Here is a 13,036-nt window from a genome sequence, read left to right on the forward strand (position 1 = left end):
ATCCCCAGTAGTTCAAAAATTTTAAAACTTTTAAAAGTTCATTTATAGGCCGGGCGCGGTGGCTCAAGCCTGTAATCCCAGCACTTTGGGAGGCCGAGACGGGCGGATCACGAGGTCAGGAGATCGAGACCATCCTGGCTAACACGTTGAAATCCCGTCTCTACTAAAAAAAAAAAAATACAAAAAACTAGCCAGGCGAGGTGGCGGGCACCTGTAGTCCCAGCTACTCGGGAGGCTGAGGCAGGAGAATGGCGTAAGCCCGGAGGCGGAGTTGTAGTGAGCTGAGATCCGGCCACTGCACTCCAGCCTGGGCGACAGAGCCAGACTCCGTCTCAGAAAAACAATTGTAAATGGGTTAATGCCTCAACCAGCCTCCCCACATCCCCTTCCCAAGTCTGCAGCTGCGATGAGAAAGGATGAGAGTGTGGACTGGGATTTAATTCAGGTGCTGACTCTGAGTGATGGAGGTAAACATGCCTTCTCCGCCTGTCTCAGGATTATTGTGAGGATTTGGTAAGCAAGGCTAGTTAAAGAGCTCCAGGACTTGCTTCCCATCATCCACCTGACAAACATTTGTTCCCTCTCTTGTCAGGGCTGTCCCGATTGGGAGTATTAGCGAACATTCAGGACTTCGCTACATTTCCCAATCTGGGTGAAGGCTGGCGAGGGGGAAGATCAAGCTTCTGTGTTCATTCCCTTCTGGAATCCTGCGGTCCAACCTGAGAGCCCCTATGTATCCTGACTTCTCCCACTCATCACCTTCCGTGGAAGCCCACCCAAGTTTCAAGTCTTCAGAGGCCCTGCTTGCCTGTTCCCTTCCCTGTTCCCTGTCTCAACAGCTCAAGAGACTCAGGACCTATGTTCCAGGTTCTCAAAGTTGCTATGTCCCTCACATGGCAACCAAGTTCAGTTAACATCTTTGAGGACTCTGGAGGTGCTCAGAGGAAGGAGGGCTCTCCCAAAGCAGGTGGAGCTCTAGTCATGCCTGTGGCTCATTTCACCACATATTCCACAGCTTGCTGTGGGGTAGGGAGGAGAGTAGCAACAGGAAACCTCAGAGGCTGCAGTGTTTATGGGAGCCGAGGGTGATGCAGCATCCTTTACTCAATAGGTGGATGCTCTGCCCTAGGCTGGAGAGGATGGCTTACTATCTAGGTCCCTGCTCTAAATATTGTTATGGTTTTTTTTTTTTTTTTTTTTTTGAGACAGGGTCTCGCTGTGTTCCCCAGGCTGGAGTGCAGTGGCACCATCTTTGCTCACTGCAACCTCTGCTTCTTGGGCTCAAGTGATCCTTCTGCTTCAGCCTCCCGAGTAGCTGGGACTACAGGCATGCACTACCATGCCTGGCTAATTTTTGCATTTTTTTTTTTTTGAGGCAGGGTTTTGCCATGTTGCCCAGGCTGGTCTCGCACTCCTGAGCTCAATGATCCTCCCACCTTGGCATCCCAAAGTGCTGGGATTACAGGCAAGAGCCACTATGCCCAGCTTTGTTATGGATCTTGAGCCAACAGGAAAACAAAGCCCAGCCTGACTTCTCAACCAAGCTGCCACTCCCAATATGTTACCTCTCCCAGGACCCTTTGTTACCAGGTTTTGCCCCATGGGAGTGTGCTCTTTTCTCTGCAATGCTGAGGCCCCATCTCTTTCTTTTCCCCCTCTTCCTTTCTATCTATTCTTCTTTAAGCATTCTTCTGTGAATCTCTCAAAGAAATTTTGTGTCAGCTTCCTGATGTATTTACAGATATTCCCATGTAAGGTGCAGGTCTTGGGTCACACAGTTCTAAGATAAATCTACTCTCACTGCCATGGTCATATTTCAAAATGACTGTGAACCCAAAGCATGGGCCTTGTAACAGTCTGAGCTCTCCAATGACTGAGGAGGTTGTGAGCGATCTGTCATAGGAGGTGTGCAAACAGCACCCTTTTAGAATGCTGGGATTGGGCCTCCTGTGGTGAGCCAGAGGAAGAGGCAGCAGAATGGAGGGCCTTCCAGATTCTAGAGTGAATAAAGGGAGGGATATTGGAGGCTGGAAGGGAAGCAAGACAGCTGGCCAAAGACACACTTGATTCAACAAGCTATTATATATCAAGCACTTAGAAATGTACATGATACATAATGAACATTAGCTATTATGATGACTGTGAATGATTCATAGACTATATAATGAAGGAGCTGAGATCAATCAGTCCTTCACTCCCATCACTGATAACAAAATAGATGGGGAATTGGGGTCTAGAGGGGGAATGGGCTTGCAATGGAACTTTAGGAGCTGGGCTGGGACTACAACCTACGCCTCTGCCTCCACAGGAGAGCCTCTGCACAAAGCCAGGCTGGCTCCTTTGCAGGAAGAGGCAAGAGCTCTAGGTGGGCCTTTGTTGATGCTTAAGAACCAAGCTGCTTTTTAATTCCTGTCCAGGCAGCTTGTGGGTTAGAGGCAGTGGAATGACAGCAAGACCTGAGAAAATAGATGCAGGTGTCTTCTGGGGAGTAAGCTCAGGAGTCAGGCCCGTGTCCTGCCACCACTGTAGCTCCAGCCAGCAACAAGTATCTTCCTCTTCAGGATGGCCTCCTGTCCTGTAATTAGTGTTGGGATTGTATTTCCACTCTGTCCTTTTATCTACTACCTCAAAAAACCACCCAGATTAAGGGAGTGGAGTGAGAATAGCCAATGCCAGGCAACCTGAGATGAAACAAGGAACGATTCCTATCAGACTGAGTTTCTGGAAGGCAAGGGCCAGCCTTCTCCACCCCAAGTGTCCCAGTCTAGCCTGGTCTAGAATTCCCAGAGCCCCAGGAGAATCTTGGTGTCCCCACCCTAGAGAGCTGGGCCAGACATGACCACACCAGCCAGCCCTCCACATGGTCCAGTATCTCAGGACAAAAAGCCTTCCCAGCCCCATTCTGGCTCAGTTCCTTCCATGGTCTGCCAAGAGTCATGTGGCACCCAGATCACTGCTTCCCACCAGTGGCTGCTTTAGTTTGCCTTTTATTTTACCAAAAATAACAACAATAAAGTCTTCCCTCCGTTTCATAAAAATACATTTTCCCACCCTCCCCCCATCCCAGACATCAGCCCTTGCCACAGCCTAGAATCCATCATGCAAGTCACAGCACTCTGGGGAAATCTACTACCCTCGCTCCACAGCTCCGGCAAAGCTGCCGGGCCACTCTGGAGGCGGCAGAAGCAGAAGTCCCAGGCCCAGCTGGCTGGCCCCAAGAGCTCCATCTGTTTCCCCAAAGTGCAGGCAGCTTCTAGGCTATTTAGTGGGGCATGATATTGGATGCTTGGCTCAGGAAACAACCCCAGCCAACCCCAGGGCAGTGGGGGCATGTTGGCATCAGGTTAGAAATTATTGCTCAAAGCAGAAACAGTTATGTCCTAGAGAAGGTCTGTTACACCCTCTTTCCATGTGTATCTCTGTGTAGCAATAGATGGGTCAGGATCCCTGGTTTCTCCAGCTCTGTGAACACCTCCCTGTGAGGCCTTGGACAGTTTCTCCCTCTTCTTCTCCTGGCTTCAGTTTCCTCGTAGGTACATTGAGACAGTGAGACTGGATGATTCTCAGGTCCCTTCTGGCTTTCCATTCTGGCCTCCCAGAGTGGAGGCTCTGGGAGGGCAGAACCCTGTTCCTGCCTCAGTTTCCCCACCTGTGGGTCTGAGCATAGGGCTGGGTATGGAGGTACTGAGTAATGGAGTGTTGAATGAACATCCCAGTCCCTGTGGATAGCTGTGCTCTGAGATCCAACTGTCTGGAATGCCTGAGGGATGGCTGGGAAGGAGGCAGGTAGTTTTAGGATGGAGGATCTCCATACTGGAAGAGTCCATTCACCAACTATATCCTCAATGTCCTGGGATGGGAGAGAAGACTCCAAAGTTCCCAGTTGAAGTTCCACAAGCTCCTTGGACTGGGGGATTATTTTGTGCTGGGCTTCAGATCCGAGGAGCCAGGTCTGTAGATTCTGGGAGCTAGACTGGAGTATATGATTCCCAGATGAAGGGCCAGGGGGGGACCTTTGTGTACTTGAGGGATCATCTCCAACCCCCAGGCTACCTATAATACAGCCCTTCTTGGAGGCAGAGGGATGAGTATAATGTCAGCTCATGGGCATCTCTGGGTAAGAGAATCGGAGCCTGTGTCTGTGGTGGGTCAGGGTTTAGGAACTCAAGGCAAGGCCCCTCTTCCTACCTTCCCCCAGCTCTCCAGGACTCATGCTGATGGAAGAATGTAGCCTGGAAGGTTTGAATGTAGAGCAACATCTACAACCACATTTTGGGCACTTAGTCACATGGTCAGATATACTGAGTGGGGATGCTGAGCTGTCATCACTCCTACAGTGGCTGTGGTCTGATGGTCCCATGGTCTGATGGTCCCAATCTATTCATCCATCCAACGTTTATGGAAGGCCTACTATGTGCCAAGGAGGGGTAAGGCAGCTAGCTCTCACAGACACACCCCACACTGAAAATCACACACGCACACACCCCGGCATCTGTGCTCACTCACAGGCAGGCTGCTCACTCTCTTGCACCTTTCTTGCCATCACCTTGGCCACACCCACATTCCTCCAATAGGCTTGGGAACCAGCATGGAAGGGTCAAGTGTCATAGAAGAAACCCCCTAGCCTACCCTACTCCCACACTTCATGCCAGAGGTTTAACTCCACTTCCCTTCTGTTTGCCCGCCTAGATGCTCTCCCCTTCTCCATCCACAAGCGGTCAGGGTGACAGGTAGGCAGACTCCTGAGAACCAGAAGTCCAGAGGCTTTGGGTGTGTGGAGTGGTTCCAGTGCCTTCAGATTCCTTCAGGCTCCTGGGGGTCCCCTCTGCCAGCCATCCTGTGTTTAGATTGTCCATCTGATGGCCAAAAAAGTCCAGACCTGGGCTCAGTGGCAGATCCGCTCTGTCATCTCCCTCTGTAGAGACACAAGGTAGGGAAGGGTCAGTCAGAGCTCAGCCTACTAGGCAATCCCTTCCCAAACCATAGGGCCTAGCTGCTCTTCTGTCTGAGCCTGGCCTGTTCCCCCAGCAACCCCAACTCTTAGGCTGCAGATCTGGGTTTGTAAACCGACACTTGAAAGAATTCTCTATTGAAGTACATAATTCACAGTTAAATGAATTGCCTTCCCTAATTTATCTACTTGGGCATTGGAATTACTTAAAGCAGGCAGCTTTTGGATATGAAAACTCAGAGGCTAGCCTTGGTAGGGGATGGTGGTAGGGCTTGGCCTACCAGTGGCTCCAGCTCCCGCTGGTCCACCAGACTGAACTCGCGGATGAAGTAGTAGAAGTGCTTGTAGCAGGTGTTGACGTGTGCCTCTGCCCCCATGCTGAGGATGCTATCGAAGTGGTGGATGTAGACATGGACAAAGACTCGGAAGAGGCGGGTCAGGATCTTGGTGCAGACCTGCTGGAAGTTCTTAGGGAAGGGAACTCCTAGAGGGCAGGGGAGGGCAGAAGAAGGGGATCAGTATCCTGGTGCAAAGCTCTGTTCAACTTTTCCCTCCCACACACAGGCAACCAGGATGGCTTTTTCCCCAGCATACTTCTTAGTACACTTCCCTCTGGGAAATAGAGAGTGGTTTGACTTTCTCCCACACTTTTTTTTCTTTTCCTTTCTTTTCTTTTCCTTTCTCTTTTTCTTTCCCTTCTTCCCTCCTTCCCTCCTTCCCTCCTTCCCTCCTTCCTTCCTTCCTTCCTTCCTTCCTCTCTTTCTCTCTTTCTTTCTGATGGAGTTTCACTCTTGCTCAGGCTGAAGTGCAATGGTGCGATCTCAGCTCACTACAACCTCCACCTCCCGGTTTCAAGCTATTATCTTGGCTCAGCCTCCCAAGTAGCTGGGATTACAGGCATGTGCCATCATGCCCAGCTAATTTTCCATTTTTAGTGGAGACAGGATTTCTCCATGTTGGTCAGGCTGGTCTGGAACTCCTGACCTCAAGTGATCCACCTGCCTTGGCCTCCTAAATGCTGGGATTACAGGCAAGACCCATGGTGCCTGGCCATACTTTTCTTTTTAATGAAGCACAAATCTGACTGTGGCTCTCCCCTGCTGGAATATACATCATCTCCCACATTTTCCCATCACCTAAAGCAGGGCTTTGCAAACTTGTGGGGGTCACTGACCAACCCTTCCTAGACTCTGATAAAAGTTACGACCTAAACTCGCCCCAGAAATATGTACAATTGCAGAGATGCTCACATCACACCCTGGTATACAACTCCAAGGAGAGTTCAACAACTGGATCCATTCAAAAAAATCCCTGGGTCTTCAGGATTAAGTCCTAACTTCCCAGCAGGATGCTGCTCAAGGCCTTTCATGATCTCATCCTGACCTCCCTCTCTAGCCCCACCTCGTGTCCCTCCTCTTTTCAACATTCACACAGAAGTCCTCAGACCCCCAATCCTGGAAATTATGAATTCTGCAAGAATTAGTTCAGACAGCCTTCATTCCTTCGAATACTCAACAACAGGAAGAACCTTCCATTTATGAGCCAGGTCCTGTGCTGGGTCCTTCACACCTTTTGCTCTAATCCTTAGAACAATTAGCCTTATGTGTCTGATTGTCATTTTAGATATGATAAAACAGAAGTGCTTATAAAGGTAAAGCTGCTAGCCCAAGGCCACGTAACTATTAATCAGTGCAGAATGGAGACAGGATTCAAACCCTCTTTGCACTGCACTGCAGCGACCCTCACAGATATGGGACCCATAAGAAAGGTCCCGTTTCTGCATAGTCCCCCCTGCTCAAGGCAGAGATCTTGGTGGCTTATGCCCTCTTCTCTGTGTGGCAGTCACCCAGGGTTTTAAGCATCTATACCTGGAATCCCACAGGCTCAGGGAGGTATGGCCAGCAGGGAATAAGAGTCTACCTACATTCAGGTCCCCCCGGCTCCGTAGACCCCCCTCCTCTTCCTCACTGTTCCCAGGTGGGGTCGAGCCTTCCCTCCCTCTGAGACCCTTCAGCCCAGCCCAGATCGCTCAGACATATCCTGCCCATCTAGACTTGGGGTCCTGAGCTCCCACAGACCTGAGCCCCAAGTTCGGAATTCCTCCCAGTTCAGTGCACTTTCCCTCAGTAGCCTCAGTTTCCTCCTATGTAAAATGAAGGTGCTCACTGTCAGGCATGACAGCGCAGGAAATGGTAGGTCACTGGCTGGGGAGGAGCCGTGGGTATTGAATTGTGACTCAGAGCCCAGCTTCCTTCAGCATTCAGACTTCTCCCCTCAGGGCTTGACCATCCTGCCCCACCCACCACTGATACACACAGCCTCTGTGGAGATGAGATCCAGGTCGGGGCTGGGCCCGGCTACAGGTGGGGCTGGTGTGATGAACACAGTGTCATGCCTGCTCAGCTCCTGGACCAACACCCCCCTCCTGCTACCTTTGGGTAGGTAAGCAGTGCCTGAGTGACATCACTCATCTCCCTTCCCTACCCTCACCCACCCAGGCTGCCCAGCTGAGATAAGAATTCTGCAAGAAAAGGCCCCACAGCCTGTGCCTGGTAAGGGAAAATTCTGCCCTCAGAGCCCCAATCTGAGGTGATGATACCATCAGGGTCTACCCAACCACCAACTCCCTCCTTTTCCTGAGGCCAGGAGTCAGAGGGAACCCCAGGAGGCTGGAGGTCAGATCAGCTATGACCTCAGGGCACCTGTTCTGGAAGGTTCTGAGAATCATAGCATCTGTGGTCTTGCCAGAGTGGTCTTTGGTGGGACCACTTATGCTTTAGAAAAGAAAAGCCCTCTGAAGCGGGTGGATCACCTGAGGTCCGGAGTTCGAGATCAGCCTGGCCAACATGGTGAAACCCTGTTTCTACTAAAAATACAAAAATTATCCAGGCGTGGTGGTGGGTGACTGTAATCCCAGCTACTCAGAAGGCTGAGGCAGCAGAATCGCTTGAACCCCGGTTGCGGGGGAGGTGGGGGCAGAGGTTGCAGTAAGCTGAGATCACATCACTGGGCGAAAGAGTGAAACTCCATTTCAGAAAAGAAGAAAGAAAAGAAAAGAAGAAAGGAAGGACGGAAAGGAAGGAAAGGAAAAGAAAGGCCCCAAATTGGGAGTCAGGAAGTCCTAGTCAAATGCTTGACCTTGAGCAAGACACTTAACCTGTTTCAACCTCGCTTTCCTCTTCCACAAAATGGGGATGAAAATCATCCCCCAACCCTGCACAGAGTGTCTATATCAAACTAAATCCTCATCTGTGGAATAGGCTCCCGTGGCTCCCTCCCCACCAGGTGACGCTCACCAACACGCGTGGGAAAGACCTCTTCGTCGTTGATAAGGCCTTCGATCCAGTCCATGAGCAATGCCATATAGCGTGGCGCAGAGAGCTTGGCTGGCCGCCGGTACTGGCGCTCATCTTGCCAGCGGTACTCGTAGCGGGGCCCACCGGCCATGACCGGGCAGCTGGTCTCACTGCAGCGCTCAGCCATGGTGCCGTAGATGAGGTTGATGCGGTTGAAGAAGTCCACCACGTGCACAGCGATCCAGTCGTCGATGTTCTCCCCCGGTGGCAGCCTCACCACACTGCGTAGGTCCAGGCCCGACTTGAGAGAGGCCTGTGCCTTCTTGTACAGCTCAAAGCGCTGTGTGCCCGGCTCAAAGCGCTTCCGCGGCCGGAACGTCTTGTCCTTGGCGAACACCTGCTTCAGGCACAGGGCCATGGCCAGCTGGGCCTGGAGCTGCTGTCCAGGGGCTCAGACCTGAGGATACCCTGCCAGGGACAAGGGCATGGGGGAGCTGGCGGTCAGGGCCTTATCATCTGGAGTCTGACTTCCCAATTCATCATTTCCCTGTCACCTCTTAGACTTTGCTCAACCTCTGCATCCCCTGCCTGGGAATCTAAATCCTCAACCCCCAGGTCCCGTGCCCCGCCCTCTTTCCAAGCTACATTAGTCCCCCTTGCTAAGCCCCACAGCCCTCCCATCTTGTTTGTCTCTTTTGTGCTTTCATTGCAGAGCTGGGCCTGGGCTCTAAACAGGTGCCCCTCAGACTTGCTGTTAGTTACGACAGAGGTAGCAGAGGCTCCCTGCAGGCCCACCAGCAGACAGAGGCTTGGACGAGATGACCTCTAGGAGCCCCCTTGGACAGCTGGTGCAGTGTGGGAGAGCCTCACAGCATTGTGCTGGGGGCAGGGTGGAGGGGGGTGGGGGATGGCTTTCGACTTCCTCTGGGATATCCCGTAGTCCATCCGGCCACCGGGGATTCCCAGGGAGCAGCAGGGAACTTTTCTACCAAAAATGTCCTTTCCTTTTTTTTCACCCTGAAAGAGGAAAGCGCCCTCCCGCTGCCAGCTGGGCGGCTTCTGAGTGTGGCTGCAAGCACTGGAGGAGGGGGAGGGCGGCAGATCAATGAGGGCATAGCTTCCTCTGACAACAGCTGGAGATCCTTCCCCCCGAAGCCAACCTCCTCCGGCCCCAAATCTGAACAAGCCACTGGCCCCTCCCCTTGCACCTGACACTCAGTAGACATTCCTAGAGCAACTACTATGTGCCTGGCATTGGGAGGTAGAAGAGTATAGTCAGATTCATCCAGGAGGGCCCAGGTAGAGCTCAGGCAAATTTGCTTTGCCTCCTAGAATTTAAGGATCCCAGATTCAGAACAGACTTTGGGAGACAGTGATCAGGGCCCTAGGCTCAGAGGCAGGAGTCCTGGGTTCTAGTTGCAGCTCTACCACTGGCTTACTGGGTGACCCCTGTATCACCATGGATTTGGCCCATCCAGGTCCTGGGTCACTCTGCTATAGCTAGGTTTCTAAGACCTGAGTCATCTCATCTCACCTGTGACTGTGTGAGCTACTGGGAAATGCAGACCCATGTACCTACCAAAACTAGAATTTAGCCACAAACTAGCACTGCCCCTGCCCCTAGACTGAGCACTAAAGCTGAGTATAAGCTAAGAATTGCCTTCTTTTTCTAGGCTGACCTCTGACCTAGGCTCTGGCAAGTGTGAGCCCTGACTCTAGCCTTTAGCCCTACTCTGAGACTTGCTTACAGCCAGACAAAGCCTGGGCTTGACCTCTGACTGATGCTGGAGCACTGTCCTTTCTCACATCTCTGGTAACCCTGCGGCAGGACTGGGGAAGGGAGGGTGGGAACCAGGTGACAATTGGGTAAAAGCAAAGGGATGGCACATATTGTGGGAGGGGTATTCTGGCAAGAAGTCAAACTAGCTGGGGAGATGTTTGAGACAAAGGTCCTTCCTTGAACCCACAAAGGCAGGCCAGGATGGGGGCAGTCTGGTAAAATGAGGGCAGCTTGGAGAGTAGAAACAGGCCATTCAGCAGGAACTTGTTCTCTTGAAAAAAAACTCACAGATGTGAAAGGTCATCTCATCCATCCTGACTCTTCAACTTTTCACCCAAAGAAGTCCCCAGGGTGGGACCCCAGTTTCCAGAGCAAAGAGGAGATTTCTGCACTTCACTTGCCATCTCCATTTTAAACTCTGCTTGGGGCAAGTGCTTCCCAAATTCCTCATACTGCAATGAGGCGGGGCTCCTGGGCTCCCCACATTGTATGACCCCCTTTATGACAGTTAGAAATAGGCCCCCACCTTGGCATTCAGCACCTTGTCCTACCTTTCCTGCCCCACTTTGCACCTCCCCACACCAACCACCCTGGGCTTCTTCCTGATTCCCGAACATGCCCCCACTCTCTTGCCTCTGCATGTTTTCTTATACCTCCACCTGCCTGACCACGCAACCTCAGACTGGCTGCTACCTCCTCCCACAGCCTCCTCTCCTGAACTCAGATCTCCTTCTCCTTGGGTAGAGGCTGCTTTTGGTCATTGCAGTCTCCACTCCATCCCCAACCCAGCCCCAGCTTAGGAAAAGGCCTTGCACAAAGTCAGTGTTCAGGCTTGAAGGAAAGCTTAGACTAGAATCTTAGAGTTAAAATAGCCCTGACAGATCAACTGGCCCAACTCACTTGTACACATGGGGAAACTGAGGAAACAAGATGAGGAAACTGAGGCCTAAAAATAGGACTTGAGGAGCCTGTGTTCACACAGCAAGTTACAAGCAGAATTGGGAACTGAGACGAGGTGGGGCTCAGCTCATGACCAAGAGTAAAACACCATTTTCCTGCACTGGCTTATCAATGGTCTGGTGCAGACAGAGAAGAAGAGGGGAGTGGAGGGACAGTGGAAGCATCTTCTCCACCAAACAGCCCAACCTGCTTCCTGTCCCCAATACACTGGCTCCACACAGCAACTGGGATGTCCTGACCAGTGAGCTAGAGTTCCACCTTACTCCCGTGGAACTTCAAGGCCTGGGTCTCTTTCCAGGAAAACGTAAGCTTAGGGGGTGGGTGCAGGGCAGGTACTCTTCTAGCCACAGGGTTAACTACCTTCGCTCTCCACCCCCATGCCCTCACTGAGTTTCTGTCACAGAACTTCTGTCCCTCCCTGAACCATTGCTGTTCCCCCTCCTAGCCCCCATTTCCCAGTGCTGGCTATCCTTTCACTCCTGGAGTGGCAGCGGCTTGCTTATTCCCTGGGTGGGGATCTGGGCTTCTCAGATGAAGGCAGCAGGGTGACCCTCCCTGTTTCTGATATTGAGCTCCCTGCTAGGCTACATCTACCACTCCTTGGGCCTGGGCCAGAATCTGGGCCAGAGGATGGCCCCAGTTTGAACCCAGAATCCAGCCTGGGACGCTTTTCAGGACAGAAGTCGAAGAGAAAAAGTAGAGGCGAAGACTCCAGGCTCTCTTCGGGGCGCGCAGCCACCCACGCCCACCCCCGGCTTCCCTGCACCCCCAAACCAGCTCCCAGGGCCAGGCAGGTCGTAGGACCCAGAGGAGCCCGCCTGACATTTCCGCTCCCCGAAAACACGCCCCCCAACCCCTCCCCTCTGCCCCGTACCGCCCCCTCCAACCCCACCCCAACTTTCGAAGCTCTGAGCCTCCGACCCCAGCCCCAAGACAGCGGCCAGTCTGCCTTCGGGCGGGACTCTCCTCCGGACTGTGCCACGCCAGGACAGCCGAAGAAATGAAAGTGGAAGCCAGGCGGGCGGGGTGCAAGCGGCGAGGCCGCAGGGGCACGGCGCACACTCACGGGCCCTCCTCTGGCCGCGGGGTCACATTCCCAGCCACAGGGTCGCCCTTCTCCTGCCGGTCCCGCAGTGCCTATTCTCTCGCCTGTCAGCCTGTCCGTCTGCCTGTCCTGCCGGCTGCAGCCGCCCTCCTGCCCGGGTGACGCCAGCTCCGCCCCGGGCCCGCCACGCCGCGGCCACGGGGCGGGGAGGGGCGGAGAAAGGGGACTCCCCTCCACCCCAGTACACAGACGCACTCGCCCCCACCTTCCCGGAAAGTCCATATCGGGCTCCCAGCTTCCCCTTGGACAAAGGACTGAGCTGCCCGCCCCCTCAGTGCTTCCTTGGACCTCCACCAAGGAGGCCTCAGGTTCCCAGACGGTAAAATGGGGAAAAACTCGGCTTCTTCTGGAGCAGAAACAAGAGCTGCTAGATAAGAGTGGTTTCTTTGCCCTCCTAGAATCGTCTGCGTCACACTTGTCCTGGGACCCGATAAGGGATCAGGACTGCCCTATCCACTCCCATATCCTCAGCTCCTGGCACATAGCAGGAACTCAAAACCCACTTGATGGATGAATGAATGAATGATTGAGTGAAGGAATGAATGAACGCCTTGGGAATCATGAGCTGAGTCCTTCACCTCTGAGGGACAGGCCCAGAAGAGCCTCAAATCACAAACTTCATCTCCTCACCAGGGAGGGGGCCTGGCTCAGGCTGGGCTGATTCTCCTTGCTCCTAACCCAGAGTCACCCCATTTCTTACCTCCAGACCTTTATCCCAGCTGTTCCATTTTAGAATACCTTCTCTCCCTCCTTCCTTCCGACCAAATCCAAAACCACTCAAGATCTGATCTGCTCTCCCTATCACCTGGGTTCCTTCGAGGACAGACAGATATCCCACCAGCATTCAGTGCACACTGTGGCCCCCAGGCCCAGGGACCAGTTGGCTGCTCTGTCTGGGATGGGAGGGAAGATTGGAGGCCTTCTAGGGTAGGAAGACCAAAGCA

General features: G+C 52.9%; 1 protein-coding gene across 1 annotated transcript; it reads right to left on the bottom strand.

Moving 5' to 3' along the window:
* Nucleotides 1–2,971: 2,971 nt before the first annotated feature.
* MOB3C (MOB kinase activator 3C) lies at nucleotides 2,972–12,285 on the bottom strand. Its single transcript, XM_010363013.2, has 4 exons — nucleotides 12,054–12,285; nucleotides 8,248–8,715; nucleotides 5,233–5,435; nucleotides 2,972–4,915 (listed from the first exon to the last, which is right to left on the bottom strand). Exons 2-4 carry the CDS (start codon nucleotides 8,663–8,665, stop codon nucleotides 4,886–4,888), a joined length of 651 nt encoding a protein of 216 aa, XP_010361315.1. The 5' UTR covers nucleotides 8,666–8,715; nucleotides 12,054–12,285; the 3' UTR covers nucleotides 2,972–4,885.
* Between the last annotated feature and the right edge of the window lie 751 nt (nucleotides 12,286–13,036).

This window comes from Rhinopithecus roxellana, chromosome 12 (assembly GCF_007565055.1).
Source record: "Rhinopithecus roxellana isolate Shanxi Qingling chromosome 12, ASM756505v1, whole genome shotgun sequence".
Lineage (NCBI taxonomy): Eukaryota > Metazoa > Chordata > Mammalia > Primates > Cercopithecidae > Rhinopithecus > Rhinopithecus roxellana.